This window comes from Camarhynchus parvulus, chromosome 8 (genome assembly GCF_901933205.1).
Source record: "Camarhynchus parvulus chromosome 8, STF_HiC, whole genome shotgun sequence".
NCBI lineage: Eukaryota > Metazoa > Chordata > Aves > Passeriformes > Thraupidae > Camarhynchus > Camarhynchus parvulus.
In genome coordinates, this window is record NC_044578.1 from 14,384,277 (window position 1) to 14,410,907 (window position 26,631).

Genomic DNA, 26,631 nt, shown 5'->3' on the forward strand with positions numbered 1-26,631 from the left:
AAACAGAAGCAGTTTCATATCTTCTTCTCCTTTTAATCACTCTTTTCTTTAGGAGAGCTATTTCATAAGACATAACCAGTTTCATGACATAGGATAAAGCCCTGGATAGGACCTCATTGTTGAAGGAGAAAGCAAGTCAATGTTGAGAATTCCTTTTACCTTTTAAATCTCAGTCTTTCAGTCAAGTAGGAAAGGAGAGTATTTATCCCCCACAAAACTCTAGATCTACTGAGAATTTTAAATTATTCTTTTGGCTTGTTTTAAATGTTGTTTTCTGGGATGTCACAGACATATATTACAACTGTAATGAATTATAAATAATTTACACTTTTCCTAGCATTTCAGTTAAGATGTGGAACTACAGAGAAATGGGAAAGGGAAAATTTAAATTTCACATGTTCCAGCATCCCAAAGATAGTGATAAGCTATGTACATCCATAAGCTAAGGCTGGTGAAGTTCAAGGTACACAATAACTTGTGCTTTAGGGCACAGCTATTGTGCTCTGCTGAGATCATAGAGTGAAATTCTCATCTCCAAAACTGGTCTTCAGCCTCACACCCCACAGATCCTTCTTTAACAAGCCCTGACCCTGGTCACCTTGTGCTGATGTCATCAAATGCCACTTGGTTGGTGACACTCAAGCAGAACAAAAATAAACTCCAGCAAAGCGGGCCCATGAATCACACTCTGCTCTCATTGTTATTTTCAGTATTTGATCTATGAATTTAAAGATGCATTTGAACATTTAGTATCAGAGGTTTCATTAAGAGAATGTTACCAAAAGGGAGCTGATGAAGTATAGCTACTGTCTGGTCAAGATAAGTTCTACAGCTGGCAAGCACAGATAATACACAGGACACAGTGTGCACCTGTACAGTTTCCAAGGAATTTGTTCAAGAAAATAGAAGCATTTCACCCAGAAACATCAGAGGTCACATTTTGTCTATATTAAATCTAGTGTATAATCAATTAACATTTATATGCCAGATATGTACTGAGTAATGCACAAAGTAAGGCCTGTGAAAGCTTCCATAATCCCCTGCTATCTTCAGCCATGACTGACCCTGTATGCTGAAATCAGAGCACCTGTAGGTTCTGCTGTTAATCAAGTCAAGCAGCAAAACATCACATAAAAGAATGTGGCAATCTTCTGACTCACAGCAATGCTCAACAGATAAATTTTACTTCTGTTACAGTAATATTTAATAGGAATTATAGATTGTCTTCACTAAAAAAGAGCATATTTGTATGGTGCTGATAGCATTGCCTATAAATTAAGATCGCCCAATCTGTGTCACCATAAAACTGTCTGCAGTTTACTTATAATGTAAAATTTAAACTCTAAGTTTTTCAGTGGCAGTTTCCATCCTCAATCCTTAATTTCCTTATGTAGTCGAAAGTTTCAGCTGAAATACTTCAGCCATTTCTGAAAAGAAGAATAGGAGAAATAGGCTTTATACTCATTAAATCCTAGCAATTTCTCTTTGAAGGTGTCCAGCTCTAGCTATCCCCCAGTCCTTGGGGATTACTACTTGAATCTCAGGGAGAATGGTGATGTTTCCCCATCATGTGCCTGTTCCTGTGGCCATGAAAACTTGATTCTGTTGTTCCTGCGGAAGGAGGTAGATCTGAGATTGCTCAGGAAGGAAGCAGTATTTTTGCAATTAAATTCCCCCAAGACTTTGCTTCTTGTTCTAGCCTGGATCCCTTGCAAACAGGGTCAGCAGGGTTATGGCTGCCTGAGCCCCACGCTCAGCAGACACCCTGCCACATGTCCACTCCTGGCAGCTGTTTGCCTGGAATGCAAAGGGAGGTCAGCACCAGGCTCCCAGCAGGACAAGTGTCACAAGCGTCCCTCTGGGCATGCCAGCAAGCAGAGAGGAAAGGCAGCACTGGGGGCAGTAGGATCAGCAGGGTGGATGGCTTGGGAGGAGAGGGCCACTGATACAGAGAGCCATACATGGCAAGGAAACTGGACTGCAACAACACAGAAGATGCTGTAGCAGAAAGGTCACTTCTTGGGAGATGGGAAGGGGCTAAAATACTTCTCTGATTACAACAGGCTTCTCCCTGGACAGTCAGGAGGTTAACATAAGATTTGCACTCTAAGCAATTACCTGTGAATGCAACTGCTAAAGCAAACTGAAAACTGGTTTTCTCCTCCTATATTCTGTAAAGATGACATACAAAAGAAAAGCACAATGATTTTGACACACTAACTAAAATGGTACTTTGTCTTCAGGCAGAGTAACAGCAACAAAAACATCCTCCAGCTTTTATATTCATGTTGTGAACATGCTTTTCCTCAAAGAAACTGAAATTACTGTCACATACTTCTACTCTGAACAGAAAAAATACCAAGAACACAGGTTCTCAACCTAACTCAAGTTGATTATTAATATCTTAACCAAGAAGACAACAATAAGTTATGATAAAAGTTGTGAAAATCATAGTATTTTTCCCATTAGCTGTAACTTTTGCTATGTCACACCCAAGACATCTTAACAGGGAGCTATTCAATTCATTTTTATGGAATCTATAGAGACAGTTAAAACAACAACAACAACAAAAATCAATGGTTCTCAAAATCTGAAACGGCTGTTAGTGTTCTCAGTACCCCTGCAGGGATGACTACACATCAAATGATTCTTGCAGCAGAGGAAGGTTACTGTCCTCAAGACACACACTTGCACTGCCCTGTGGCAGAGCTGTTGGCACATCCCAGCTATTACTGGCTCTCTCTTCCCCTCCTCTTGTGCCTTTTACAGAGTCAGGTAGGTGCTGCAGCAGCATGGCCTCAAATACCATTGTTCAATCAACACTTCCTTGAATCTGTACCCTTAAAAGGACAACCTCCCTTTTAGCTCAGGAGACAATGACAACCCTGTACAGATTAAGTACATGAGCCAATCAATTGTAATTCCCTCCTGACCTCTAAATCATAGAGGTACAGCTGAGTACTGAAAAGCAAGGCTCCTAGACAAAGAAATAATGGGTAAATTCAAACCCAGCCAGCTTCATGTACTGCAGCGTCTGTATGTGCACTCCCAGGGTGTGTCTCACACCTGATCTCTACCTCATCCCCTGGAGTGCTCTCTCACTCTCAGCAGCCCCTGCAGTGCATAGCACAAGGAATTTTTGCACGCCAGATCTTTGGGTGCAGACTGCTCTCACTTAGGGGATCACTCAGTGTAATCCAGCCACAACAGCCAAGCTCCATGGAGGTCCAGATCACTGGTACAATATTCTCAGTCCTGTATTTCATCAGTCACATCATATACATATAGAACCACGGCTGAGCTGCTGCAGGGAAATAGTAACTGCAAATATATATCAAAGCTTTTCTGCAAGAATCTGTAAGAATTAGAGACTGGCCCATCACAGAAAGTTACGGGATATGATAACTAAGGTGACTAGGTGGGGGACTAGGAGATGAGAACTGATTTCCTCTTTCAACAGCTGAAATATCTTTGAGCAATCTTTTAGCTTTAGAAACAGATGCTGGGACATTAAGCCTTTATACTGTGGAGAAAAATGGATATTAACTTAAAAACTAAAAGCAAATTCCTGCTATATCTGGATTCTCTTCCAAATTAACTCCAAGATCAAAGTTCTCCCTCAAGAAAGTAATCCTTAAAAGATAACATTGTGCTTTTAACCCACCCAAAAAAGTGACTTTGCCATTATGATTTCTAATAACTATCTCACAACTCAGAATTATTTGTCCAATATTAGAAGGTATGCTAGAAAATAATGGAGAATGATTCCGTTGCATGATTATCAGGTTTATTTAAAATCCATCTTCCCCAGACAAACTGACTCTTCAGAAATAATCAACTCTGTCAATCTTTGCTACATGAAAAAAAATAGCAGAAGTCTGAATAGTTGTTTCACCTTGGTGGCTAAAAACATATAAAGACCCCAGTAAAGCACCAGTAAACAAAGTTAGAAAAACCACATCCAATACAGCTCATGGATGGATGCCATCAGCCAGCAATTTTAAGACAAGAGCTTTCATAACAGTTTTTTCTATAGCCATTTTTAAGCTTCAGAAGGAAATGTAAGACATATTGCTCATTCCTGGCAATATCCTTAACTACTGTTTATATAACTAAAATATCCAAGTATAACATAACAGGAAATAAATATGTGCTCACCTTGGCCAAGGACCACCATGTCATTCTTCAGTGTTTTCAAGACCACAAATAATGTTGGATATTCAATTATTACTTTGCCTTTCAGATTATCTAGAAGGCTTCTGCTGGCATCCAGTTCATTGTACCTTAAAAACAACAGGAAGTTCACTTTGGATTTTAATACTAGCAAGGACATAATGTACATTTGCTGTGGGGGGAAAAAAAAGAGTAAAAGGCTTTCTGGCATTTCACATGATTTTCAGGTGATACCATGTCCAGAAAAACTACCTTACAATTCAAATTACATATCCAGTCTTATTCTCCAACTACAGTTTTTTTAAACCTTCCTTATATCTAATCATAAAGAACAAAAGGAGAATGAAAGTAAAATTTCTCTAAGGGTTGAAATGTTTTATTATGCCTTAATGAATATCTTTAGCAAATCAGATAAGGACATAGGGTTATCAAAATTGATACATTTATCAAAACCTGATTCTAAATTAAAAATAACATTTAATATTATACTTATAGGTTTTAACACTACAGGTTTAATTTACTTGATTAGTAGCGTACCTTATTTATCACATTTGCTTATGAATCACCAGTGAAGCCCTAGGAAGATGAAATAAAACTACAAAAGCACAGGTACACTGGAGGTCTTAGAGCTCTGTTTTTGTAGGAGATATCCTTGTTCTGATACAGGAGCATTACAGCAATAATTTCTAAAAGATGATACAACATCTGCTATGCCAGAGTAAACCTCTGCTCACAGCAGCATCAGAGAGAAGCTCCCTGCAGAAATCCCCACGTGTGTGTGCTCCAGAGGCACAGGACTGGATGCGCAGTCCCTTCCCAGGAAAGGGTCCTCCTCAGCCCAGGCAGTGAGAGCAGGTGCATAATAAATGATATCACAGTAATGGAAAGCAAACTGAGCATCCTCTCCACAATTACTCTCTCCAACTGTAATGCTCTCTCCCAGCTCTTGAGCTAGAAACCTGGACGTGGGATTTTCTGGAAAGGAAGTATTTCAAAGGCTTCTGAAAGAGGGAGCTTGTTGCCTTCACTTACCAAAACTGAGGCATCCAAAGGATGCTCTGATATTATTACGCTGCAATCTGAGTTACACAACTTTCTGTATGCAGCATTATTAAACGATCAGTAAGCTAATGTATCAGCTAAGGGCAAATGAAGTTCAAAACCAAAATATACTGTAGGCAGTACATGGGGTATTTCCCACAGCTGCTCTACCTCCTCTGATCATTAACATATTATACAGTTGTGTTTTCTTTTGCCAAAACCAAAGGGATTTGTGAAGAAAATTATATACTTCATGATTTACAATAGTGTGTGATTAAAAGCAGTACACTGGGAGTCAGCGCACAAGAAGAATATTGGAGGTAAACCAGGAATTGAGTTCCTGGGATTTAAGGGAAACTTAGTTTGAGCAAAATTCTCTCATTTTCAATTTCAAATAATCATGAAAATATTTGGTTTCATGTTTCTCTCAAGCCAAAGTAATTATGACCTCTTCTTACTGAAACCCTTGAAAAGGGATACTAGTACATTACATGTCTTATTGAATGAATGCATTCATAAGTTCTGGATTAACACACATGAACAGAAACATATTTACTGCTTTATTTACAGTACTCTAAATGCAAAGTATGGCAATACCTTTCCTTTGGCAGGGACCTCAACACATTCCTTTCTGGTTAAGCAAACATTTACCACCAAGAGGCTAAAGTAATTCACATGCCACAATACACTTTCCATTATCTCATATTTTAGACAAAACATCTTTAGCGTCCAGCTTGGCAAAAGATAAAACATTTGTACTTAAAACTATTTTATGATAGTAAATTACTGAAGTGTTAGATCACTGAGTCAGAGCTTTATCTTTTTTTTGTTAAAGTAAATTTTATTGGTTGACAGTGACAGGAAAAACATCTAAATTTTTAGCCCATAATGTGGGCCATAAATTTCAGGAAGAATGTAACAAAGGAGCTTAATGCTTCTCTTATTTAAACTTGTCTGTTACTGTATATATTATCCAAAAGACCTAACTCTACCACATTTTCTACTTCATACACAAGTGCAAGTTGAGGTTTATCTGGTAATCCACCTGTCAGGCTCTTCCTTGACTGTGCATGCTTAAAAGATCTCAAAATAAAACTATTATTCATCACATCAATTCCAAAGTCTACTGAAGAACAGCTCTTGAGCAAGACTGATTTTTCAGGTTATCTCAGAAAGACCAGATCATGATAAAAACTTTCCCAATTTCATCTCAGAGCTAGAACAAAGTCAGACATAGAGGGTCAGAGGGTGAACAACAGAAATTTTGCCCCTTCTATGGGCAAAAGAAGAGTGCCCTGGAGGGTTTAACCAGAAGCCTATACACACACACACACACACTTCTAATTTTTACTAATGAAAAGACTAGACCTGTTTGGAGAAAAATAAAACGAAATAGTCTTTTTTACAAGTCTTGTAATTTCTTGTAGTGATTATTCACCAGGATGAGCTGAGGATGTAGAGCAACACTGGCATGGTAGGCCCTTCCATGTATGTGCAGCAAATTGGTCTCACCACAAGTAGGAGACAGAAGAAGGAGAACATCACAATCAGCTATTACTAGATATCCTTTTATCATCACTTTTACCCACTAGTTTTGTTTCATTAAGATTGCATAGCCTGTGTGAGAAGAACCCATAAGGAGCTGTAACCTTCTTCAAACCCATCCTTCACTGTGCACTTCAACCCAGTGAAATGAAGAACAACCAGTGTCAGTCTGTCTTTCCATCTGGACTCTTCCATACTCCAGGACCAACTGCAGGAACCAACTTAACTGAGGCTGTCATCCTAAATGAGCTCCTTCAGCCCCTCATGCCAGGATGGATTTGAGATAAGCCTGGCTCCAAACTAACTGACCATGCCAACAAAACCATTGCCTTAACACTCATCTTCACCTCTTCCTTTTAAACCCCCCCTCTGCTTTCTCTTTTCTCCCACTGTCCCATTCATGCAAGTTGTCTGCACTAGGGCTTCCTAATCCCTGTATTCAGCAGGACTTCTCTTTGCATGTTCTCTCTCCAACTTCTTTCCTTCCTGGTATTTACTTTCCACATATATTCTTTTTCCCTTCCTTATGTTCCCTCAGCCTCCCTGAACAACACCCACTATCTAATAATACACTTTGCTGATTATTTTCTTGCCCCAAGCAAAGCTTTATGCCCATGTTGCAAAGCAATAAATAGGCCTGGATTTTTTCTTAATAAGAAATGACTCCATTTATAAGGACCACAAAGAGATGATCTTAGACAACCGCTTTTGATTTTAGCTGGAATGAAATAACAATAACTGCTTTTTGAAGAACTGAATTTAAGTAGAATTTGCCTGCTAGCAGGCAGTTTAAAAGCCTACAAAAGTTGTGACAATTGAGAAAATTTAGCAAGATTCAGCAATCCCACATCAGTTCCCATACAAACTGTTGTATCTGCTCTACGAACAGCTGTTACCTTCCACAGAATACTGAAATTAATGTGTCTCTGCACTTCTGATAGCATCTGTGAGTTTCTGCAAAGGCTAGTTATTACACTATCTATAGTTATTCCACCACCTTCCAGGAATTCAACAATTCAGTCTCCTAATCTGTCTCCCACAGGCAGGAATGCCACATTAGGTCATGGCATCACAACAAGTTCCCCTCAAATGGAGCTTGTGGCTATAATCGCAGTGGCGTAACTTGTCTCCATGAATTCAGACAGCAGGAAATTCCCTGCTGATCAGGTTTTCCTGAATGTCATCTACAGGAATTTTTTATTATTTAATAATAATAATAATAAAAAATCTGCAATCTGGAATTAAAGATAAATTGTAGCCATGTTCTTTCTTTAGTTTGGTCTTCTATACATTGAAAAGAGAACAAACAAGTTTTAGCTATCTAAATAATTGTAAATATTACCAAAATGTGGATTTGTGTAATGATATTCATGATTTCCCTGTGAGACTGATCAACTAAACTGCTTGCACATATTTTACACAAAGATGACTTTTCTTCCTAGAACTGAGTGGAAACATCGAGGTATTTACTTGGCATAACTCAGATTCAATAAATCACACTATCTATTTTGGGCCTAGTCCTAAAAATCCACAACCAAGCTTACACTAACGTATGGGAAGAAAAAAGGAAATTTTTTCACCAGACCAAAGAGGGTAGCATTTCCTAGGTATCTGCATATGCTTAGAAGGGGGCAAAGACTGGGTACAGCATTTAAAGTTTCTCCCAAGCACTCATTCTGAAGTGCTGCAGTATTGCAAAGATAATAACTAACAGATGGACTTTCATTCCTAAGTGGTGAATAACCTCTTCGTGTGGTTATGATTTGGTGAACATCGAAGTAGGGAAATGCTCTCTTGAATAAGGTATGAAAGGAAAACTGTATGGCAGAAAGCAAACACAATGTATCGAAATAATGCACAGTATTTATATTTAACTTTGTCACTAGAATTCTGACATTCTAAAAAACCTAAACCAGTGAATTTGATTAGTCCAGTTACACGACAAAATTAGAAAAATCAATGCACAAAACAGCAGAGATCTTAGAAACAAACAAACACAAAAAAACCCCTCAAGACTTGCCATAATACTTCCTTTATAACTAACTCTTACCAACAGCAAAACAATATGAAGGAATACTCTCCCTGAACACTCTTAAGGAAAGAGAATGGAACCTAGCCCAAGTTAATATTTTATTATGAAAAAAAAAAAATACTACAGTTTACAGAAGTATTTAAAACCTGTTAGCTTCTCCTTTCACTCTTGGTTACATTTCTTTTCTTGGTCTAGGACCTCCATAATTTGCCTCAACAGAGGTTCATTAACCTCTCCTCCATACTACTGATACCTGCATAACTTAGTCAATAGCAGTACAGACCAGATGCCTGGCCAAACCCTTTTCAAGTCAAATCCCTATCTCAAGCAACACTTCCATCAAAAACGTGCTTTTTCTGGGGAGAAAAAAAAGAAAATTAGGACAAGAAATGTTCTCTTATCAACCATTTCGACTACGACTCCTGCTAGGAACCAACTAAAAAATACAGGAAGAAAAGTTGCCAGCATAGCAGGAAAGCATCTTGGATATCATCACCATTTCCTAACTACACCTATGTTCACAGAGCAAATAAAGGCACAGCCAATTATTGAGACAACTATGGAGCTGTTCCTTTTCCTTGTCATATTTCACCCATAGGTCATCCTCAAACAATGACTATACTAAGACAAGCTGTAACAATCCAAGGTCTCCTCTCTTTCATGGGCTAAGAAATCTAAGAACTGTTGAAAAGTCAAGTGTAAAATGGGGGAAAGAAAAACTGAACTCACAACCCCCCTCTTACAACAAATGTACTTCAGGCAGCTTAAACATCCTGCAAGAAAAAAAGTAACAACTGTCACCTAAATTATATGACACAATAGTAGATGTCCAGAAAAACTCATTGGTGTGTTCACTTCTACCCTAGAAAATATACAAAACGGTTAATGGAGAGAGGAGTAAAGTAAGAGTACAAGTATGTCACCACAGATGCACAAAGGCTGTCCTTGTTTAAGCCTCTTGAGAATGAGGCAATTGCACAAAGGAAAAAAAGCACATTAAAAGCTGTTTAATGGCAGTAATGGAAAAATATATCAATTGAAGGCAAAACCCATTAAGCGGATAAGGCAACTGCTTCAACAATTTAGTGGACTGAGCTTTAAGAGTGATGTGGTAAAAGGATTCAGGATCACAATAATGATCTAAAGATTAACTGAAGTACAGAACATTCTGCATCCTTTAGTTACAAAACAAAGTACAATAAAACAAAAGGAAAATGTGAAACCAGCAAGTGACAGTTTCTTGCATTTGGCAGAATTTGGTGCAAAGAATACAGAAATAAAGTGATACTGAATTTCAAGAATGCAAATTCTTTCCCCATCTCATAAGACATAATGAAAAAAGAGAACAAAAATCCAGCAGCAAGTAAAGATGTTATAATTCAAGTGCATCACAAACTGCTCAAAAGCTCAAGGTTCACAACTCTTTAAATACTATAGAGCTGACATATGAAAAAAATGCAAATCACAATCATGTAAGGCCACTATATGACTTAGATATAGAAACAAAACAGCCTGAGTTAACACTAGCCAGAAGACTTATTGTGAATATGAAATTTCACAAGGGAAAAGTTCTGATTAGTAAGACAGTGAGTTGCCTGAAGATGAATGCTTTAAGTTTGAAAAACTGAAAAGGTATCAGTGGCATATTTAGTATGAGTAAAAGCTATGCATGGTTCCCCAAAAATGCAGAGAAGTCAAAGTATGAATCTTCCATCACTAATACAATATTGGCATGGTCACAGGGAAAAAGCCAATGTGGTAAATCTACTTTAGTGACAGCATACTGATACACAGCCCCATGAAACCTAACCATAAATAATTTTAGAGGTGCATGGGTTATCAAGGAGTATCAAGAGATGAAATGATAAACACTTAATACATCAAGTTCAGAAAACGAATACATCAAATCTCATTTGACAAATTAACGTAAGCAGGCAGCACACTGCTAAAATAAACAAATACAAAACTGATGAGAAATCAGTCACTGTAAATTGGAAATACTTTTCTTATTATGCTTGGGTTAATCTCAGGAACCTCCACTTCAGGAAGAATTGATCCTTCTCTACTTTTGAATCCCCGAAGAGCAAGTATTAACTTCCAAATTTAGCTCATATGGAGAAAATCTAAATACCTTTAACACTCTGTATTGAATAGTGGAAATATATTCAAAAATTTTATACTTATTTTCATGGGAATCACAGTATCACAGACATTCCATTATGGTAACAGGTTACCAATGTTTTACAATGAAAAGGAAAAGCTATGAAGAAAACAAATTACTCTCTTGGGAAACAAGCAGGAAGGTCAATTCCTACTTGGCAACGTTGAAACAATCAGCCCTAGCTCACTTCCGTCAAAAGAGTTAAAAAAAAGCGGGATTCCCCTCCGGCAGGATCAGGAGGAAATAACAGGTTTTCTCCTTCCTGACAAGAACATGAAGAAGTTGCCCTCTCCTCTGTCTCTTTAAAAACACTGATGGCTATGCTGCCATGTTTTCATGGTGCTGCAGATTCCAAGTTCAGCCTATCACATCAACTGTCCAGGGCAGAGTTTGTACCTTTGCTTCTAGAAGCCTTTTCAACCTTTCCATGTTCCTGGTCCCTGAAATTTAGGAACTGTGCTAACGTTAAGTCAGCATCTCATTGTTTTTTTCTGCCAAGAAACAGCAGCAAATCCACTTGTTCCTTCAGAAGAACATTTTAACAGCAACCCACAGAGTTGAACTAAGCCCCACAATAGATCTCACAACTCTTATTCTATGCTGGAATAGGACAAAGTTTGAACACCACTTTGGCTCTACAGCTCAATTTCACCAGCTCCTTCCCTCAGCCAAGGGGATACCCATTATTCAACAGGGTTTTTCCAACTATAGTAATTTCTTGGATTTCCTAGCCTGTTTTCCTGCCTTCTAGCCTGCCTTCTATGTGCATGCTACACAGCAGATGAACTCGCATGAGGACTTTTCCCATACTATACATGTTACATAGGTACATACATACAGGGCAGTTCCCCTCTGTTCTCCAGTAGAAATGGCAGGCTGGAGCAAACTGCAAGATTTGTTCTTTAAACAGTCTTGTCTAGCTGCACATTCTAAGAGAGGACAGAAAATTTGCCTGTGCATATGCTGGTTAGGCTGCTCCTATGCTTTAAACCCAGACACAATGAGAAAAAGAGGATACTGTGTATAGTTTCCTGGCTTAGAACTTGGGGTCTGCCTACCTTCTTTGCAAGCATGAAGTGTCTGGGGTCTTCAGATCTGCCTGTGGTGCTTACAGAACACCACTACATGGCTGGACAGGTCAAATGACAGCTGAAGCCAACCGTAATGCCCTTACTGTTCTCTCATCTCCACCTCTTTACTTACATATTCCTCCTCTGCAAGTTGTCTGGATTTAACTTGCTGTACTATAGACAGCAGAATTTTGGAGTGGAGGTTATGATCTCAAATATATCTTTGTGCAATAAATGTCTCAGTCAGCAACTCTAGCTGGGACACTCTAGAAACCCTAATGCAATACCATTAATTATAAAACAGTTCATCCAAAAGAATTCAGCATGGATTACAAAACACTGGATTGTTACTTTAAAAAAAACCAGGCGTCTACTGGTTCATAAAGGAATCCCTTTCAAGAAAAAATGATTGCACAAGATAGTAAGATGGACAAACTCTGGGTGTTTTTGAAATAATCCCAAAAATCTTTTGAAAGGTCAAGTAATTGTAGTCAGACATCACAAACATTTAACTATGCCTGCTATGGATTCTGACCATACACACTTACTATACTCAGAAATGAGTAGTTTTTTACTTTCCATCTCTGTTGTGTAACAGGATTTCACTGAAAAATGTAAGTAGCTAGGAAGCAAAGTGACTGTTTTTTACAGTAAAAGCTGTGCAACCTGGCATCTGCTGGTCTGCATTGCTTTTGTCAGCAGAGAGACTGATGTTCAGATAAAAAAGGAGCATGTGAAAAATGACACTGAAATGGCTCCAGTAACAAACTAGGAAGTCTGAAATGACCTGCGGGAAAATGTAAGGAAGTATTTGGTAAGAAAAGTAAGAAGTTTTAACTCAAAAAACCCCACAAACCAAAATCCAACACTCTGGGGGAAAAACAGCAGCAAATTTAAATACACAGGAGTGCTGTGTTTAAGAAACAGACTACAGACCAAGTTCTATTTCCCCTTGAACAGCACGAAGTCACCGGTGCCTGACTACAGTTGTGCAGAATGTGAAGAATGACTATTGTAAGCGGGCTCCCTGCTTTTGTAAAGCTGGCAGAGCTGCTTTTGTGCCAGCTGCTGCAAGCTACAGAGAAGTAATGAATTCTACTGTCAATCTTCTGGCATAGGTTAAAGCCAGCTTGGGGTCTGTTCCAACTCATGCCAAGGCCAGCAGTTCAGCCAAGGATTTGTATCCTTAATTCCTGTCTCATGTATATTGTCTACTACACAAATGTGAAAAGAAATTGCTTCCCAAGTAAGACTAGAGAATAATAAATAAAGCACACCACTTTTCAACATTTGCAGAAAATGCAAAGAAGAAATAATGGCTGAAATGTGCTAACTCTAGCACACTTGTTCGGCAAGATGAAGTTTCTTTTTAAAAGAAACTGAGTTATGTGCGAAAAGCAGAAAGCAAAGACTGTAAGTTCTTTTGGTTTTACATGAAGTTATTCACAAATGATAATGCAGAAGGAAGTGCCCAAGGAAAACAAACAGCTCAACACTTGACGCTACCATCAATGTATTTCAATAACAGGGTTTTTAAAATAATCTTAAAGTAACTGACACAAGTATGTAATTGACATTTATAAAGATAAGGAAATAAATAATCTAAATGCTACATTAAAAAATGTGGTTCCATTACATTTCTACTTCTTTTTGAATTCCAGGATAATTTCCAAAAGTATGTTGGCTTTATTTGCCCATACTAAGACAAAAAGCTTCACCTTCCTAAATCTATTACTGCGACTACTGCAACCTACTGATGAGATCTAACCCATAGTTATTTAAAAACAATAGACTACAAAAGAAAATTCTCTTTGAGCACAGAGCTAAGTCATCCAAGGAAATAACTTTCATTTCTGCCAGCTGATCTTGAGACAGGGAAGTGATCCAAAATTACTAACATCATCCAGCCTTCTGGAAAGCAACTGAATTAAATCAGTTAAAGCAAAAGAAGTGTTCACCACCATAAAACAATGGCATTTAGTAGAGGAGAACCTCTGATACTTGTTGAGCAGATTTTCTTCCCTGTGGTCCACAAGAATTAAGTGCCAAACATGCCATTATTCTCATGTGCCCCAGCCAGTGCCACCACAGACAGTTAAGAAGCCCCTTGATGCTGGAACTGGCACAAAAATCCTTTTGGTATTTTTTGCTTTCTGAGTAATTGAAGCATGAGCTACACCAGTACTACTAATACAGAAAACAATTCTACAACTGATTCTGTATCCATTCCTGTATGATGTGGCAGTTTTACAACAAGAAAGTGACAGGAAAGTGTCTGGTACAGTTCTGTACTCCAGCTCCTTCACGGATTTGCTCTACTGAAAGCAGTGGCCTTTGCAAAGCTCTCAAAGCCAACCAGACTGTATTTTCCAGGCACCTAAATATTCTGCCAGTGCATACTCCGACCTTCAAATCCCCAAAAAGTTTTCTGCAACAACTCATTCTGAAACAATGCTCACATGCTACTCTGAATAGGCCATAAAAGACCGTTACTATATAAAAGACTTAACATTGATGTTTAAGAAAGCATTATTTTTAAATTCTATTAAATCCTATATATGTCATTAAAGTGTCAACTATCTAAACAAGATTCATGCAAGATGTTACTGAACCCAATAAAAGATATTCAATTTTTGTGGTTTAACTTCATTTAGATTTATTTAATTGTCTCTGAAAGTATCTACTGCAAATAAAGTTTAAGCTGCAGTTATTTTTCTTATAGAAATAGGATCATGTTATATGATAAGGCTGAGTAAATTAATTTCTCATTAAGTATTTGCAGCTACAAAACAACCTGACTACCAACTTACTAATAAAAAAAGACCAATAATCTTTTTGATTTTGGAAGGGCTGCTTGCTGTTGTGGTTTGGTTTTTTTGTTACATAAAGCCTGATAAGGCTATTCTCAGGAAAATGAGAAGGCGTATTTCCCAAATCACACTGTGTAATTTGGCTGTTGCACCTTTCCTTTCCTTACTGGAAAAAGCAATACTCTTACCATATGAAGTCACTTTGAAGGCATCCAAATAAAGGTCTGAAGACAGTCAGGACAATAATTTATCCAGAAGAAAGAAAATACTACTTTATGAAAGAATGTAGACTATAAAAATCATCCAAGAGGCAGAAGTTAAACCTTCCTTGGAATAGTTACAGTCAAGGAGAGAATGGACACCAACACTAACTAAATATTGCATAACAGGTGATCGAAGCAAGCAGTACCTAAATGGAAAAGTATTCTGACCCATTCAAAGGCAGATTTTTTCCAAACTTCATTTAAAAACAAAAGGTTTTAAACGAAGAAGAGAGTTATGTAATGCTTGTTTTTTGAAACCCTCCTTTGCAAGATTCCTCATGAACTAAGTGTAGCAAATGAGAAGATAAACCAAGTGTAACTAAGAGTTACAGAGCATGAAATGACAGTTAAAGCTGAGAAGACATGAGGAGAAATTATGCTTTAGGTTACCCCAATTAACTGTGGAGTGCTACCAATTCATACTGAAAGCAATTCTTACAAGCTGGTTTTAGAGAAGACAGAAATAAGAACTTATCATAAAGTTCTCTAAGAACTGTGACCACTGATGGTAAGACACATAACAAGAAGAAAGCAAGGACCGTGTTTGGCAGCCATCCATGATATCTACACACCAGTGGCTTTCTGAAGTTCCACAGAACTCCTGTGAGAAACCAGAAATCAGTACTTCATGGCTAATTTATATTTCTGGAGAAAGAAAAAAAATTAAACCTCAAAAATTTAAAGCATTCTACAGAGGACCTTCAAACTAAAAGGATGATTTGCTGTGAAACACAGAAAACAGCCAAAACTAAACCACTAACTCCTGTTTCATAAACAAGTGCAGGAAATACTAAAATCCTTCTGTAACATACTTATCTTAAAACTAGAAGACTAACATTTTATAATCCTGTTTAGATACTCTCTGAAACACCACTGCACTGCCTCAATAATACAAAATTGTAACTATGAAAAGGATCTTTTTCCAGAAGGTTCTGCTAAGCCTAAAACCAACATTTGACGTAACAACATATGTTATATGTTTTCAACTTTTCTATCTTCTATCAGCTTGTGGAGAAGAAATTTTTCTGGTGGGCACAGGAGTTGTAGATAACAAAACATTCATGACTTACATGTATCGGTAGCCTACACCAATCCTACTCCTTCAGTCTGCCCTCAAAGTGATGGCAGAGCATTTTGCCATACAGGAATATACAGCCTAAAACCATGCAGAATGAGGAGGCACAGGATGAGAAATTACACTGAGCTGACAATGGCACTCAAGGCTACACAAACCAGCAGTTAACATTTCCCACTGCTAAAGAAACAGATAAAGAAAGGTGAGGGAGCTCTGTCTCCACTCATTTTTTGATCCACAGGGAAAACCACTAAGCAGCAAGCTGGTCATGTTTCAATCACAAGTACTTCCACTGCAATTCCAGCTATTGATTCATAGAGTGCAAGCCAATACTCTCCAATTAACTTAGGGATGAGGAACCAAAAGGACAAAAAATCAAAACAAATTCTCTCTTACTTATCTGTAATGCACCTACAGTAAAAATCTGAATTCCCACACCAAGTGCTCTGAGCGCCTGCTGCCACAGACACAGCTTATATTGACAGAAGTGACTTTATGCTGTTTATGTATACCCACCATTTCAAACAAACTTTGTTCTTCCCTTTCATAGGAGGAATTTTTTTTCAGTATGCTGTTTCCTTGACCTGTCTGCACTGCCCCAGCTGGGTGTGCTCCACAAACTTGTATTAAAAATTTTCAAGTGAGGAACTGCAGTTCTCAAGTCAAGATACACCTCTATTTTAACTTTCTACTTGTTTTCCTGTGCATAAAACTTTACATTCACTAAGTGGGATAAATACCAATTACTCCAACCTCATTATCAACTGCATATAAGAATCAGGGCTCTGTATCTTCAAATTCACTTAAAAACAACAGGTTTCTAGCTGGCAATTCTGATGGCAAATGTTACAACCATATATCAAATAATGATTGCAAAGAGAAAAAAATCAATCAAAATCATTAAGAGTTTGCATCTGAATTTGAATTGAAAAGTACATTGCACATTTTTTAATATTACTGGGAAAAATCCCCAGCATAAACTGGAAGCTAAATTACAGCTAAAATTTTTACAATATATCCTTATTTCAACCTTAGAAATAATGTATCATATTTTAGGGAAGCATATTATTTACATTTGTTACATTTGAAGACAAAAATGTAATTTCAGATGCCTAACTAGGAATCACTGGTGAACCACAGTAAATTATGCTACTAAGCTGATACATATCCTTTTCAGTAACAATGACAACAGGGTGGAGTGTTCAGAATGGTATTTATACTAGCAAAAAATATTTCTTTGAAGCTTAATTTTGAAGTTCAAGATTATTGTCTGTTCTGAAAAAAAAAAAGAAAACAATTCTGCAGAAGTCTGAATTCTGAAGACATAAAAGCCCACACCCAGAAATATGGTAACATGAAGAGTGATGAGCAAGTAACTTTGAGAAAAATGTGTAATTTCAAATGCAGTGACTGGATTGTGATAAACACATAATTTTTGCTGCACTAATTTAAAAAGAAAAGTCTCCTTGACTATCACTTCAACTCCCTCCCTCCCTCTGGGAGGTTAACATATCCACAGCAGAACTTCCAGAAAGAAATGGTTGTATGCATTTCTGTGGGTCAAGACAATTATTCAGCATTTTAACACAGACCTGTACTCTGTTACATTGACATGGACTGCTGCTGAAGCAGTTTAGGTACGGGCACACTGATTCAATAATTGCACTGAAATATCAATGCTGACATAATAAAAGACAAAGAATTAGCATTTTTGCCATTTTTATAACCAACTGTAATTACTCACTGGAATTTAATCCATGAGATTATGCAATCTCCAATTGTAATATTAAGGACTAAGAAGTGTGTTAAATCTTCTTGTTATTTTTAATTAGAAAGCACATAAACTGAAGAACCACTTTACCTGACAGAGTTTCGGCTCCTGTTTTCTATTTTCATTAAAATTCGTACATCTGATTGAGGAGATGCTGTATAGATTTTTAATCTGAAAAAAAAAAAGCAGCAAAGATGCAGAAATTATGTACAATGACTTTTCTTCCTGTCATCCATAAGAGATGGATCTCTTATGCATGTCAACAGCCAAAATAATGTATTTTTTTCATTAAAACAATTTGTTGCATACTAGGTGTTTTCTATAAATGAGGGCTATAATTATTAGCATGTTTTTCTAATTATTCTGAAGGTTTACTGTCACCTCCACTGAAGTTAATCATGGTTACATTTTTCAGAATTACAGTTGCTTTGTTGAGTCTTTATGCCATGAGTCAATTTCTTAATTTTTTGTTGGTTTAAATTGGGTGGCTGGACCCAAGGGTTAGTTGGTTGGTGAATGTTAGGATGGTTTTTGTCACAGGAATTAAAGATGTCCTGCTGACTGGGAACTCAGCTCTGCAAGCTGATAATGCAGCTGATTTAAGCCATGTATTCAGAACTATTCCCTTTTATTAGTGCATTATATCAACTAGGCAGAAGAGTTATTCAATACCCACCTTTGACAAACTACAGGATCTGACTCCACTGGATCAATGTATGGCTTGAGGATATCAGCAAGTGTTTTATCATCAGGCACCCTTTCAGCAAAGATAAAAATCAAGCATGTGAGAGAGACATCCTTCATCATGTACACAAATATCTATTGTGAGTCACCTGTATATTAGCATGCTACAGTGGCACAGCTGAGTAGTTTATGGGAGGATCATAAGTGTGTATCAATACCGCACAGATATGAGCAGCTTTATCTCAGTTTCAGCATTGGGATTTCACAGGCACGTATGGGGAGTAAACAGATGCATATCTCCAGTTTCTAACTCTGCAAAAGAAACATGCTGTTCCTGCAGCCCTAGGAGCAGACAACACATAATTCTCATCTCCCTTCAGGCTAGAAAAAAGGAGAAACATTTGTCAATAAAAGCTTACTTATATTTTGCCTTTTCAAAAAGTGTTTGTGGACTTTCCTACAAAGCAAACAATGCAACCACTTCGCCCTGTATGAAGGTCAGTTCCAGAGTGCAGGTGAGGAGGGGTGGCAAATTGTGCTGAACATCTGCTCCATGAGAAGAGAGTATGTCAGGTGTAGGGCTACTACTGTTATGAATATACAAACTCTCTATTTACATAGAGAAAAGGATTAAGAAACATTAGGCCTGATTTGCAAAGTCTGCTCACTTTCAGAGAGAAAAGGACTACACAACTTCCAATACTTTTTAGATTGAAAATAGATCTTTCATTTAAGACTAAAATTAATACCTGAGTTTACCTTGTATAACAGAACTTGGTAATAACTGATCAAAATATTTTGCAGTTCAACTCCAGCAGATTAATTGAAACTTTATAAAAATATTTTTTAAAGCTCTGTACCCTTTTAAAGTGTATTCGGCATGACAGTGAGGAAATATGAGCTTCAAATGCCAGTAGAACTTGTTCTCCCTGAAAACAAAAAGAAATGCATATTCTTAGTCTTAGTTGGTAACAACTACCAATTTTTTTTTTATGTGATAAAGCTTGGGAACCTACAGCATAGGTGCAGAAGAAAATACACAGTTAAGATTTTGAATGGCTTCAAAGAGTAAAAGGGGCATGCAGAGAAGCTGAGATGTCCTTTAAAGATGAAATGCTCCCACATCCTGCTACATTTCAAATCCTCATGGAATGAAAATCTGTTCCTTACAAATATAATAAGATATCACCAATTAACTGATCAACAATATTTCACATTTTAAAAGTGAGTATATTCCAGCTGCCCTTTAATTTCAGAAAAGGAAACTGTTTTTTGGCATATCACCCAGGAGAGATTACCAAACCTCTGCAACAATAATAGCCAGAGTCCCAGGTGAGGCTGGGTCCTACAGAACACAGGAGACTCAACCTCTTCCAGCAATGATGGCCTCAACAGAAAATGTGTCATGGCCAGGGAAGGAAGCTGCCTTCTGGCATAACATGGATAAGAGAAGTTAGAAAGAACAAACATTTTACAGAAAGATTGTAAAACTTCTGGTAGAGACAAAGTGATGTCACATTCTTTTCTTCTGTATATCAGTTGTTATTTTTAAGACCCACCTTCCCTTTCCAGCTAGCATAAGTAATACCTGAGAAGAGAAGCTACTGAAGCATAGATCGAGAGCAGTATCATTTTAGACAGTACTTCTAGAGAATTTTGCTACATCAGGCAGTCTCTATTTGCCTTTTTGCTCACTTGCAGAAAATCTGCAGAAACTTTTCTGAAAGAATTCCTTAAGAGAAAGCTCAAACTAAAAGGTAGGTTCCTGGCCTTTTGCTCTGGTTCAGAAATTCACACTCATGACAAACAGCAAAGATGTAGAAATTGGAGCTCAAACACTTGTGAAGCACAGGGATACTAATGGTGTCTTTTTTTAACTACTTTTAAAAACACTGCATACAGAATAATCACCTTCAGATATGCAAAGATTCTGGTCTCCAATAAAAAGTAAACACGGTGTTGTTCCAACATGTTGTTTAATTTGTTTATCAGGCAAATGAAACATTATCCAGCAGGTTCTAGCTGGCTGCAGAGAGAAGTGTATGTGCATCCACTAGCAAAACAGTAAACTTAGCTGCTAAAATCAATTAACTGTGGTATCAATTTTTAAATGCAAGCCCTTTTTATAAAGTGAGCTTATCAAATAAGTAATTCCCTTGCCCAGTTGTTCCTAGGAGAAAAGTGAGCTTTACAACTGAACTACACTTTCTGGAGTAAGTAAAATCAGATGCATTAGTAATTACCAAAAAAAGAGCAAGCAGGAACCCCCATCTCCAAGAAAGTAGTAATTAGAATGAAACAAATTGATGAAGTCCAGGGTCCCCAAAGCAGTATGTGCCTCAGCAGAGTTGTGCAGTATGCCTTGTGATTCTTCCCTTCTTTCTGCTCATGTTTGTTAAAGTAGAGAATGAGAATGTGGAATTAGAGAACATCAGGTCTGGAAGAGGTAAGAAGACTGCACAGCCAGAGCTGGAGGGTAACACAGAAAACATTATTAATCATATAGCATATATATAACCATATAGTATTTGGGCCCATGAATTTTATGCTCTTTTGCATATTGGTATGACAGTCTTAAATTACCAAACTGCAAAATGTTTTGAAATAACTCAAAACCACTGAGTGGAATTTTGGGAGTTTTTTACAAGGTAAATAAAACAAGGTTTTGCAATTCTTATCTTGACAGCTGAAGGAAGCACCAATGTTACCATACACACAGGGCAAACTGGAATATCCCTAAGGTTATGTAACCAGTTCAGTTCCCTTGTGATTAACAAGCTTGTGATTCCTCTCAAACATGTTAGTATCTGCCATTTAACATGGAATGGTGTTATTTCAAAGCACTTTCCCAGGGAGACTAGTAAAAGTTAGTAAGCTTTAGACATAGAAATAGGGTCACCAACATTAGCTGAAAGAAATGATTATGATGGGCACACATCAAAATGTTTATAAGGACTGTTCAGATGAGGGTTTTGTTCTATGTTATTAACTAACATGAGGCTTGGTAGCATGTTTTCATTTAACTCACCATCTTCCACAATTTTTTCCAACAAGCCATGTTAATCTATTTTAAGTGACACTTTCTGTGACAATTTGATCTTTAAATCAAGACAGCCAAAGCATGAGAGAGACAAACCATGACACAGCTCACAGAAACATGTACGTGGCCCAAAGGACTGTCTCTAGCACAGGCACTTGAAAAAGAAATACTCCAAAAGAACTTCTAGCTATCTGCTACCTGTTGCTAGGAACACACTGCATGTGTCTGTAAACGGCTGTCACACAGCACATCCTCATTTCACATGCAAGGCTGATTCCCTGTGGGCTCACTGAGGCAGACTCAGCTCATCACTGCAGCTGTAAAATCAGCTTAGAGGATTCTTCCCAGACTTCCACCGTCCCTCCCCCTTAGGGACAATTCTGTCTATGGAATAGTGCACAGAAAGTGCTGTGTATCAGGGAAGCTGAAGTTAAAAAGCTCATTTCTCATCAAAAAATTCCACTTTGATAAAACAGAAATGTTGATTTTTTTCTCAGCAAGCTAATACCATAACTGGCAATAATGATTTAATCTCTCTTCAAAGTACTCTTGCCTGAAAGCAAATGACAAGCAGAAAAAGGCAAGACAGTTTAAGAACAGGATAGAAGTAGGCAAGAAAAAAAGAAGCTTGGAAACAGGAATGGCTTCATTCTCTTCACTGTATAATGAAGTCTTGAAAAACAACCTGCTGGGTGCCTGTTATTGAAGTGAAGCCTCTATCACCATCACTGATGTGTGCCCAGAGAACTTGATGTCAGCTGTAGATGCTATCAAGGCTGCATCACAACAAGTTCTGATCAAAGTCAGATATCCTGGCTCCAGATCTCACTGACTGAATATCCCATTATAGCTCACTGGGGCAGCACTTCCTTCAAATACAACGGACATGTAGTATGTTCATTTTCTAAATGAAAATGCCTAATTGTGTAAGTTATCTGCATTTGAGTAACAGCTCACTCCATTAAGCATTCCATGCCACTCTGCTGCCATGGAGTGCCCCTCCAACAGTGCCCTGGTTTTCTGGATACCAAGGCACTGACTTTAAAACTATTAAACAGCAGAGATCTGGGTGAAGCACAAGCACAACAGTGATGTCAGTACAAGCAGCATCATAGCCCATCCCTGCACTGCTTGGTTTCATCTTGTACTCTGGCTACTTCAGAAGCATGGAAATGAATTAGAGGGAAAAAAAGCCAAGCACCTCTCTCCCTGCATGAGATGTAGATGCAAAACATTTTCAGAACTGCACAGGCTGTTTCACAATTACAGTTTTACAAAAAGTGACTATCTACCTTTCATTTCTCCTAAAACTTCCAAAAACTTCCTTTGTCATCAACTGCAGTTCCCCCAGAACTACATGTAGATGATTTAAAATTTTTTCACAGCAACAATGGAAACATTTTTTACTTCTAATGTTACAAAGACAGCAGCAGTATATACAAAGTGGCTGTCTCCTCCAGCTGGCTCTCAGAACCACAGCAAAAATTTGCACCACCTTTACAGTCACAGCAGTACCTAAGAAGATGCTCAAAAAACTGTGATTGTAGACAGTACAGCTGCTGGGAATTAAAGGACTGATCTAAAAAGGATTCTGGATATGGACATACTTGTTAAGTGCCTTGGCAGATGTCTAGAAGTGTCTAATATGTATGCATTTCTTTAAAAATAAATTAAATATCTCATAAAGCTTAATTTTCTTATCTAGGCTTCCTCTGAGCATTTCTTCTCAGTTTTGTCAAGGATGCAGTATAACTGTTTTAAATATGTTTAGAAGGTGTTTTGAAATGTGTGTTTATATATACATGCAAACTAAAATATTGACAAAAATTCCAAATTCATTACATCTTAAGATATCAACAGCAGTTCTGGCTCTACAGAAGTATTTCACTGGCAGCCTGTCAAAGATAGTGATTCACTGATTATTCTGTTTCAATTTAGCAACCAGTATTCTTAAAATATTAGTATACAGGATATCTTACGTCAAAGTGCGAATACTGTAGTATTTCCTGTCTCTTTCATTTTGAATTCATAAAAGTGATTAAAAGGACATGAAGTTTAATGACAGACCAGTTATCCCTTCATCTGACAATACCCAGTATCTGTCAGAATGCACTGAAGTTTAACTGAAGTACTGGGCATTCAGCTCGTATAGCTTTGGATAATATTGACTTCCTTTAGCAACTTAACTTTCTTCATAGGTCCAAGAAGGCAAGCAAACCTATGTACTGAGTAACAAATAAATTCAAGTATAACAGTTCCAGCAGTGTTATATTAAGTCAAAACCCAGCTCAGAAAACTCTTGCTACATTCTCAAAATCAACACTTCAAATAATAATTGTGATTATCTCTACCTAGCTAAGGATTAGAGCTGATAGAGCTGATTAGAACTTCCAGGTGTACCTCAAAGTGTAACAATAATGATCACCTAAATTATGCTAGTCCCAAATCTCCACACTGTATTTTTTTCTCACAATTACATTGAAGAGGTGAGTTAATGTAAGAACTTCCTCCTCTTCCACATATACCCCTCTGACCAAATGCTCCCAGGCTGCAAGCATGCCTGCTACAAGAGAGGTTTGCAGACCTCTGGCCCCTCTTGGTGGGGAGGAGAGGTAAAAAGGATTTGGTCTGGGACATATGTGCTGTGGAGTGTGGAGGAAGCTGGCTGGAGATGCTGATGACAGTGCAAGCAGCAGGGAGGGCTGGAGTAGGGCAGCACAAGCTGCAGAGCTCAGAGAACTGCACTGCCCCATTTCAGTGTCTCACTACATCATCTCCTGCCAGGGAACAGGAGCCATGGACTTGTAAGCTCATTCCCCTCTTTCTGTTTGACCTGCTGCCTGGAGCTTCCCAGTTGGTGCTCCTGCCCTTGGTTTCAGCCTGGCCTCACCCTTCACCCTTTTTCCCTGAGGCCCCCTATCCCAGCAATTCACCCCATCAGCTCCATGGAAGAATGTATCCAGTGGGCAACTCTCAGCTGTACTGAAAATAAGGGCACCCCAGGAAATGTAGGGTGAAGCAGCACTTTAAAAATTTATGAATAAGAAGTCAGATGCACCATGAGTTCACACTCTGGACTCAGACACTACTTTCTAATGACCCTCCATTACCTAGATATTCAACACTACACATCAGTCTAACCCATGTGTTGCCCAGCATTGGCACGTATGCGTCCACAACATGGGATTTAGCAAACAAACTCATGGAATCCAGGAAGTGAAGAGTCTGGCTAACACTTCAAAACAACACTGATGTGTCCTCCAGTGCTGGCACAGGCAGGGGATGACACAAGGATACATCTTGTACTTCCTAGTTCTGGACTGCTCTCATTCCTGCCTTGTACTGCCCAAGAGCTTGGCTTGCAGGGAGAGTGTCAGGAGGACATGGGAGAAGCTGTTCTCAGTTTTCCAGGCACACATGTTGAGCAGCTTCCAGCCTCCACCCTCTGGAGCAATCTGTCTACAAATCTTGACTGACAAACAGCATGAGAAGGGGTTCACATTACATCCCTAGGAGAGGGACACACCAGACCCTAAGCACTGTCAGGTGCTAAGCTCACATAATGGATATATGACTATTTGCACCGCTTGACCTCATTCCAATGTGATATTCAACAAAATGTTATGGGTGTCATGAAGTCCTGTGACACCCACAGTCTGAGTTTTCTCTAACAGAACTGGAATAATATGTAACTTTAAAAGGTTACACTTCTACATCTATTTGATGCCTAATGTTCTGCTAAAATCTACAAAACCAAACCTGCCTGTGTTTTTCCCTAGAGCAGCCTCAACGAACCAGGTGGGCGCGTTGAGCAGTTTCCAGGTGGGTTATTACTCTGTCAGAGACAGACCTCTGGTGGCCACCCAGAGACCAGCACCACGGAGTGCACAGCTCCCAGAACAGAGGGAAAACGCATCCTGAAAACATAAATTGCCACCAAAACTGACATCATGAACAAAACAAGTAAAGGAGCCATAATGGGCATACGAGCCATGAGGCATGTCACTGCTGTGAGATGCTGTAAAGGCATTTTTATCTGACCCCAGTATTTTATTTGACTGAGCTGAACTGTAGACCTGATTCCTGTCACAATGAAATACTTCCTAATTTCTTTCATTTTCACTGTGAAAATACTTTAAAATACAATCTCTGTATATTAGAGAAAAAACCACAGCGCGGATAAAGGAAGAAATATTTAAATTTTCCTTAGCCTTCTTCCTGAATTTGTATCTGTCTGCACTTGTCTCTCTAAGCTGTGCTGTATCAAACATTCCCTTCCTCAGCACAGCAACTCCCATCACAGAATGCAACTTGTGTACTGAAGCACCTCTTCAGGTTTGAAGTCAGCCTTTTCACAGACACGGATTTGTGCAAGCTTTCTACATCAATCAATCCTCTATCATAAAACCTCCAAAGAAGCATTTTCTTTTTCCAGCAAAAAACCCAAGTGTTAATTAAAAGAAAAGATCACAACAGCACTGATTCTTTGTTCCGTTACTCAGTGTTAGCATTTTTCAAAATAAAGCATGAATTATGTAAGCTGTTAAACCAAGCTCAAAGAACCTAAAGAAAATGAAAATATAAAGCATGAAATAAACAGCTTTTGCAAAACAAGGTGCATTAACAGATTTCAAAGCAAGCATATTGGTATGAAGTCAAATTCTCCTCATTATATTCTCAACATATTGCTGACTGTAAGCAACTGAAGACTCACACGGAATTGAAGGTGGTAGAATTTTCTCTTCTTTTTGTGAATCCAACAGGCAGTGTTTTTAGTTCAATATTACACCCTCGAGCTTTGTTCCTCAAGAAATATAACTGGGGAAAAAAAAAACATTAGAAAACAATATTTGAATATATAAACCCCTGAAAATGAAACAATAAAAAGCTGACAGGAATGATGAGAATATTATAGAAAAGGCCATATTTAATGAAATACTTTAAATTTTTAAAAAACCATCCCGAA

At 38.1% G+C, this 26,631-nt stretch overlaps 1 protein-coding gene across 1 annotated transcript in view; it reads right to left on the bottom strand.

The window, feature by feature from the left end:
• Positions 1-26,631, bottom strand: part of ZNHIT6 (zinc finger HIT-type containing 6) — a 30,045-nt gene that overhangs the window by 655 nt on the left and 2,759 nt on the right. Inside the window, exons 5-9 of the mRNA XM_030953543.1 lie at positions 26,380-26,483; positions 19,486-19,554; positions 18,618-18,698; positions 18,032-18,112; positions 4,159-4,283 (exon numbers count right to left, since the gene is read on the bottom strand). Coding sequence (XP_030809403.1) covers positions 4,159-4,283; positions 18,032-18,112; positions 18,618-18,698; positions 19,486-19,554; positions 26,380-26,483 — 460 coding nt within the window. The remainder of the gene's footprint in view (positions 1-4,158; positions 4,284-18,031; positions 18,113-18,617; positions 18,699-19,485; positions 19,555-26,379; positions 26,484-26,631) is intronic.